Below are 8,270 nucleotides of genomic sequence, written 5' to 3' on the forward strand. Positions count from 1 at the left end.
ATGGGATGTATCAGCTGGCCCTGAGAGGAGACAGGAGCCCCTGAGCTCTCAGTACAGTGTTCTACAGCACAAGAGTGCCACCTACTGAGGCCCAGCCTGGGCAACAAGAGCGAGATTCCCTCTCAAAAATAAAAATAAAGTTTAAAATTAGTAATTTTTCTGGCTGGGCATGGTAGCAAATGCCTGTAATCCCAGTATTTTGGGAGGCCAAGACGGGCAGATCACCTGAGGTCAGGAATTCAAGACCAGCCTGGGCAACATGGTGAAACCCCATCTCTACGACAAATACAAAAATTAGCCGGGCATGGTGGTGCACACCTATAATCCCAGCTACTCGGAAGGCTGAAGCACGAGAATCACTTGAACCCAGGAGGCGGAGGTTGCAGTGAGCTGAGATTGCGCCACTGCACTCCAGCCTGGGCAACAGAGCAAGACTCCATTTCAAAATATAAATAAATAATAATTTTTCTATAACATGCTTCCTAAATGCACCCAACTATTTTATCTAGTGTTCACGTGACAAAATGCTGACCAATTCCAACACAGGAGGACACACGAGCTATAGTGGATTTTTTCTTGAAAGCTGGTGAATTGGGCTCCCATGTGGCATCTTTCTAAGTCACTTCTACAAGTGAGAGCAGAAGAAGAAAGAGCAGAGAAAAAGAAATCTGGAAAAGGAGACATCTTTCATTTTAAAATTTGAATTCTCTGTAATTAAGGTTTCAGTACTACTCAAACTGAGAGAGAAAAGCAGTTTCCTTTTTCCTCTGAATTGACAGAGTAACAGACACACAGTGGAGCAGAGGCATGTGCCGTACCTGTAACAGTCATCAGAAAGGCATTGATGGACTTATCGTTTGGAGAACCTGTTAGGGAAGACACAGACAAACCACAGTGACTTGAAAAGCAGACTCCACGTGCCTCCGCCAACAGTACGCAAAGATCTGAATCTCTGTGACCTCACAAATCACTCCCAGAGACAACAAAGAGACACAAGTCTCTCTGCCTCTTTCAACTCTGATTTGTAACGTCTGCCTCTTGCTGGTGCTCAAGCTAACGAGACTTCTAAAAGCTAAAGAAAAGCTCTACTCCTGTCTCAACGGCATCTTAAGGGACATATACCAACCTACTAATTACCATCTTTCCGCTTTTGAAACCTGTTCCCCTTTTATTGTTTTATTGGCTATAACGCCCGCCTCTGGAGCCTCCCCTAAACAAAGCATATACTCTCCCAAGCAAGCTTTTAAGCATATTAACAAAGCAAAAGAGATGCCAGTTTCCTCCCAACACAAATAAAACGATGTGATGACAGGTTTCCCAGGCATTCACAGGACAATACGAAGGTGGCATGTTGGGCCTTAAAGCTGGTCTCCAGGCTCTCCCTGGCGCTGATCACTGACTCCAGACAAATGCCTTATTCCTATCAGATTAGGAAAGCAAAGGAATTAGTAATTGCAAAGGGATACTCACGACTATACCCGACGAGGGACCCAACCGCCAGAAGCAGACTCAGGGCAAGAACCGGCGCTCTCTTCTGTAGTACGTCAGAGATGAAGCCTTGCAATGTTCCACCTGCAAGCACAGAGTGAAGAGCAATCAAAATCACTTCTAATGCAGCTCGGTCATCTGAGGTGTGCTCCCCATCCACCCTCTAGTCTCCCTAACAGGATCCTAACACTGGTCTATCAAAACATATGGCTGACTCCCTGAAAAGGGGTCCTCTATAACTTCCTTTTAGGAAGATAAACTGTTTGTTAAATCGCCACGATGACCAAAGGGGACAGGATATCACAAATCAGACAGCAAAACATGAAACTGTTAAAGCCCACCCACTATCCCTTACAAAAATAAGCTGTGAATGTTATTTCTGATTTTTCTTTTTAATTTAAAAGATAATAAATTAAGAACTATGCCTCGCTGGGCACGGTGACTCACACCTATAATGCCAGCACTTTGGGAGACTAAGGCTAGGGGATTGCTTGAGGCCAGGGGTTCAAAGCCAGTCTAAAAATATACTAGCTGGGCGTGGTAGCACATGCCTACATTCCCAGATACTTGGGAGGCTGAGGCGGGAGGATTAGTTGAGCTAGGGGGCTGAGGTTGTGGTGAACCATATCATGCCACTTGAGCTCAGGAATCTGAGGCTTCAGTGAGCTGTATCGTCCCACTGCACTCTAGCCTGTGCAACAGAGCAAGACCGTGTCTTAAAAAACAAAAAACTGCCGGGCATGGTGGCTCACACCTGTAATCCCAGCACTTTGGGAGGCTGAGGCGGGTGGATCATGAGGTCAAGAGATCAAGACCATCCTGGCCAACATGGTGAAATCCTGTCTCTATTAAAAATACAAAAAAAAAATTAGCTGGGCGTGGTGGCATGTGCCTATAGTCCCAGCTACTCGGGAGACTGAGGCAGGAAAATTGCTTGAACCCAGGAGGCGGAGGTTTCAGTGAGCTGAAATCACGCCACTGTGCTCCGGCGCCTGGCAACAGAGTGAGACTCTGTCTCGAAAAAAGAAAAAAAAAAAAAACAACTTTGCCTTACAGTCTATGGAGGCCAGAAGCTGGGCACAGTGGCTCACACCTATAATCCAAGCACTTTGGGGGGCTGAGGTGCGCAAATTGCCTGAGCTCAGGAGTTCGAGACCAGCCTGGGCAACATGGTGAAACCCCATCTCTACAAAAAATACAAAAAAATTAGCTGGGTGTGGTGATGCATGACTATAGTCCCAGCTACTTGGGGGGCTGAGGTGGAAGGATCGCTTGAGCCCAGGAGGTTGTGGCTGCAGTGAGCCAACATTGTGCCACTGCACCCCAGCATGTGCAACAGAACAGTACCCCCGTCTCCAAAAAAAAGAAAAAGGTGGCTAGTAAATATTCACTAAAATACAATTCAGCAGTTCTGGTTTAGTAATAGGACATGATCTTTGCAAAGCAGGGATGTGAATCTTTCAAGCAACAATGTCACATGCTGCCCTACTCTGAGTTCTAGGGGCTATGGGACATCTGGTGAGTCCTCATCAGACAGCAGGCAGCTGGACAATTTTAACTTCAGAGGACACAGAGTATGGTGAGATCTAAAGGTGGCAACCTCACCTTTGGCTCTGGATTTAAGAATATGGGCAGCCAAGTTCAAATAAAGTAATAGCAGATCACCTAGGATAGACTGCGTGCTTTCACAAGCTCAGGGGCGTTGAGTCTCACCACAATTCTAAATGTTAACATTTTGAAGGTTTTGAAGATCTGCGTATTAGCCATGTAAGTAATACCCATTAAAATGCATTCTGCTCATCTGTCTTACTTCCTTTTTCATACTTATTACTTCCTTGTTCATACTTCTAGCTACAGCAAAAATCCACTATTAAAATCTTTGTTTACAATGAAACAACTGTAAAAACATTCACAAAAATTAATCCCTGCTGTTACTCCAGCCTCTAAGACCTGATGATCTACATACTAAGGTATAGTTCCCCTTTATCCTCATGGTATGTTCCACAACCCCCACGGATGTCCGAAACCACAGGCAGTACCAAACTCCATACATACTGTGTTTTTCTCTATACGTACATACCCATGATCAAGTTTAATTTATGAGTTAGGCATAGAAATTGACAAAATAGAAAACAATAACGATATACTGTAACCTAAGTTATATGAATGGTCTCTCTCTCTTTCTCTGAAAATATTATATATAAGTGACACCACATAAGGGGAGATTGCTGCATTCTCCCTGGTTAGGCCAGGGATGGTGGGGAAGGTGGGAGAGAGATAACAATGAACACGTTCACATTCTAACTTGGATCTCTGACATACAATTAGCTTTAGAGCTAAGACACCACTGAGAAAGCACAGGAAAGGATTGTATTTAAAGAGATTCCCATGTGCTTCCCCAAACAAAAGAACAGCTCCATCAACAAAGGACTGAGAAAAAAGAGCCCAATAAATCACAGTGCTGCCTTAGGCTGGGTCTTCTTTCTACAGACCTCTTTTTTTTCTTTTTTCTTTTTTTAAGAGTTTGGCTGTTTACTAGTAGGACAGTTTAGGGAAAATGGCTGTAGAATAAGTAATAAAACTTTAAGTGAGACCAGATTTCACAACCCAGTAAAAGATCACTAGTGACTAACTCTTTATGGAAAAGACGCATCACTGGCATACCTATGATCCCTCCAACGTCGTACCAAATGGACAGCTTGTCGGCTTCCGCCTCCTTCCAGCCGAAGTTGTTACTCAGATAAAAGGGCAGCCAGAAGAAGAAGGAGTAATTCACCAACTTCAAGCAGGCGTAGGCCAGTGAGTACTACAAGAAAAGCATTCGACTCTCAGTGACAGACAAATAGCAGAGCATGACCACAATTTTTAATGTCATTAAAAAGCAAAACAAAATAAAGGAATTTAGGATGAACAGGACCTAATTTTACAATTAAACATCTCTACAAAGTCCCACATGCCTGAGTTCGCCCAGTCTCCCTCTGCTCTTCATCCCTGTTAACTTCATGTACAGGGGGCCTTTGGAATAAAAAACACAAATGGCTACTTCTTAACTGTCTGCAGTTTCTCCTCCTATCAGTTTTCTGGTAGAAGCAGGCCAGTGTTTTGGACCTACAAGGCAGGGCACATGCCCACGTTTCTTTATTCACACAAAGATGAATGCTATTCATGCCACTAACCAGCGTTAACCATAGGCAAAGAAGTCCTGGAAGCATCCCGGCCTCTGCTGGGAACAGCCAGACAGGCTTGGTTATTCTGCTCCTTGCCAAGGCGACACCGTCAACAGCGCAGAGCAAGGGGGCTACACTACAGTTCCAAGCTCTAAGAAAAGCAGCAGCATGATCATTCCTTTCACACTACTTTCCAAAAGCTCCACATTCCCTGGTCCAGTGGCAAAGAAAAGAGTCTCTCTGGCGAGTCAAAACTGAAAGAACATGTCATCATCATTGGCCTCGTGGCTCTCCCTTGAGGGGAAAAAACGCTGCAGCTGCACGGAGACGGTGGAGGGGCTGAGATGCCTATATTCAACACATTACTACCAGGAAATCCTGACATTTAGCATCAAAGGAAAAAGCGGGGGGAACAGAGGGGCTGACTTCAAAGGGTGTCTGGCTAGTATATTCTTTTCCCTGGAGCTGCCAGTTATTCCCTAGGTATCACTTGTTTTAAAACAGCTTCCCTGGCAGGCAACAGCCACCCCCTAGAGAGCCAAATCCCAATCACGAGTGCATTCTGACCAGACAGCCTGCTACAAAGACAAAGGAATTAAGTTAACTAGATTTCCTTCACATCCCTGCCTGTGTCAGAGAACAACAGCTAGTGAAGAACAAAGGAACAGCAAAAGAGGTCCTAAAGGAACCTGCATTTCTCTTATATTATATATATCATCACTGGGTTAATTGTGGAAAATTACACTTACACTTTAACTCATAATTAACTCTGTTGGAAACGTTAGTTCTCTCAGCTTGGGGGCACTGGCAGAAGGGGATTGACAGGCATGTCATAAGATGGCCTACAGATCACTCTACCTGAGGGATCGCATTCATAAAGCACCACTGACAAATGAAGTAACAACAGGTGCTTGATCAAGACACAAGAGCCCAATGTTACAGACTCTGGGGAAGACTGGAATAATTTCTATTCCGGGGGAAGGGGAACTGAGGCACATGGACGGGTTGCATGACTTACCCCAGGTGTCAGAGAAAGTTAGTGGGTAAGCTGGAAACATAACCTAGGCCTCTTAACTTCCACTCCACTGCTAGAGCGCCCGAAACATCAAGACAGAAAAACTGCAGCAGGAGGGATTCAGTGTAGACGTTAGGCTTTCCCGACTGCACAGGCTGTGGAAACACTGGAATGCATTACCAGGAAAGACTGTGGAGTGCTCTCTTCTGGACCCTTTAAAAGGAGACAAGCTGGGCACGGAGGCTCTTGCCTGTAATCCCAGCACTTTGGGAGGCCGAGGCAGGTGGATCACAAGGTCAGGAGATTGAGACCATCCTGGCTAACACAGTGAAACCCCGTCTCTACTAAAAATACAAAAAATTAGCCGGGTATGGTGGCACGCGCCTGTAATCCCAGCTACTCGGGAGGCTGAGGCAGGAGAATCACTTGAACTTGGAAGGTAGAGGTTGCAGCGAGCCGAGGTCATGCCACTGCACTCCAGCCTGGGCGACAGAGCAAGACTCTGTCTAAAATGAATGAATGAATGAATGAATGAGAATGAATGAATGAGAATGAATGAATGAGGGTAAGGCAGGCTTAGGAACCATTCACAACCCTTCTTCTTGGTCCACGTATAATTCTATAACACTTCAAAAGGCCTACAAGTACACATTAAAAAATAATCAACTTTGCCATTCCTAGCCAATGTCTCAGGCTAGATCAGGGTCAGGAAAGCAGGGCTCTTTGGTCAAGTCTGGCCACGCCTAACTGTCCCATGTTTTCTGTGGCTTATTTTGCTCTACAGAGCTAAGTGGTTGCGGGAGAGACTTGTATGGTTCCCCGAAGTCGAAAATATTTACTCTCTGCCTCTTCATGGAAAAGTTTGTCAACCCCTGCGTTAGAGATCAGATAGGCTGAGGGGCACTAGACAATAATCCTCAGAACATATATTCCTAAAATAAAGTAGCCAAGAGAGGCTCAATACTTAAGGAAGCTTTATCCCAGGCAGAGGAGACGTCAAGGGCTCTCCTTCCGCCCTGGCTGTGGTGAGGAGATGTTCATGGTCCTTACCGGTATGACTCCAGGAAGGCAACACGCCTGGTAGAAGCTTACTGCCTTGACTTGGGCAACAGAACTATCATCTTGCATTGAATAATTCGGCTCATATTCGTCTTCATTTTCACCACCATTAATTAATGGCCTGTGTGAGTCTTCTTCAAAATTTTCTTCTGCCTCAATACCTGAGAGACCTAAAACAACAGCAACGGCCAGTGTTTATGGAGTGCCCACCATGTGCGAAGGCTCTGCATTTATCACTATTTCCATTTTACAGAAGTGGCAACAAAGGCTCAGAGACCAAGGTCAACTAAGGTCAATTAAAGTCACACAGTCTGTTTAAAAATATTTAAAAGATAAAAGAACTGTACATCTGTTTGCTTCTGTGATTTCGCCTGTACGTAATCTGTATTTAACTACAGGTAAGTATCATTTTTATGAATCACTTTTACGGACGAAAAGAAATGTTTCAAGAAGTGAAATTAGAAATACATCCATGTTGATTCCTAGCCAATGTCTCAAGTATAAAAATCATTTGCAAATGCGAAGATTTTCCTGGATCTATGAAAGACGTGCATCACTCCCCTCAAACATGTGCAGCTGTGCCAGGGGCTGGCTACAATGTCGACAGGACTCAAACGGCAGTACTGTTCTCCTTTCACTCACTAAAAGGAGCTCATAGTTTTCCTAGGAAAAAAGAGATTTGATTTCTTGGCCTCAGATTTCCATTTGGCCATAACAGTAAGACATTCAGAATAGAAGGGATGGCTTCTCCTCACCAATTTCTTCTGGTGACACCAGGAGTCCAAAGAAGATAACGATCCCACCAGCAAACTGCACAGACGCCGTCACCAGAAAGGCATACTGGAGGAGAGGGGGGGAAAGGTGGTCCTTACACATCTGGGGACAGTCATCAGAAGCACATTCATTAAAGGCGCATGGGGGGGAGGCAGGGGTTGGGAGAGGTGGGAAGGGAGACTGAGAAGCAAGGAAGCGCCCAGTGCTTCTACTGGGCCAGGCGCTGTGCAAAGTGTTCTACTCATGTTTTCTCATTTAATTCTTCCTAGTGATTCTATGAAGCTCAGAGAGGAGAATTAAGGTCCTGTGGCTACTAAGTGGCACTATTATGATTGTGAAATCAGAACTAGCTCCAAAAATCTAGTTCTTTGCATCATATAGCCTCCCATAAAAGACTCTAGGCCGGGCGCAGTGGCTCACACCTGTAATCCCAGCACTTTGGGGTGCCGAGGTGGGTGGATCACCTGGGTCAGGAGTTCGAGACCAGCCTGGCCAACCTGGTGAAACCCTGTCTCTACTAAAAATACAAAAATTAGCTGGGCGTGGTGGTGGGCGCCTGTAATCCCAGCTACTCAGGAGGCTGGGGCAGGAGAATCACTTGAACCTGGGAGGTGGGGGTTGGAATGAGCTGAGATCGCGCCACTGCACCCCAGCCTGGGCAACAGAGCGAGACTCCATCTCAAAAAAAAAAAAGAAAAAAAAAGACAGTATCTCCTCTTGAAGATATTACATACAGTTGAGGGGATTAAACAATACACAAGCCGGGC

General features: G+C 45.2%; 1 protein-coding gene across 1 annotated transcript in view; it reads right to left on the reverse strand.

The window, feature by feature from the left end:
- The window catches only part of SLC37A3 (solute carrier family 37 member 3), a 58,016-nt gene that overhangs the window by 9,123 nt on the left and 40,623 nt on the right, over positions 1 to 8,270 (reverse strand). Inside the window, 5 exon segments of the mRNA XM_037728271.1 lie at positions 819 to 866; positions 1,471 to 1,572; positions 4,153 to 4,294; positions 6,721 to 6,899; positions 7,485 to 7,569. Of these exon segments, the coding sequence (XP_037584199.1) occupies positions 819 to 866; positions 1,471 to 1,572; positions 4,153 to 4,294; positions 6,721 to 6,899; positions 7,485 to 7,569 (556 nt within the window).

Source organism: Cebus imitator, unplaced genomic scaffold (assembly GCF_001604975.1).
Source record: "Cebus imitator isolate Cc_AM_T3 unplaced genomic scaffold, Cebus_imitator-1.0 Scaffold260, whole genome shotgun sequence".
Classification (NCBI taxonomy): Eukaryota; Metazoa; Chordata; class Mammalia; order Primates; family Cebidae; genus Cebus; species Cebus imitator.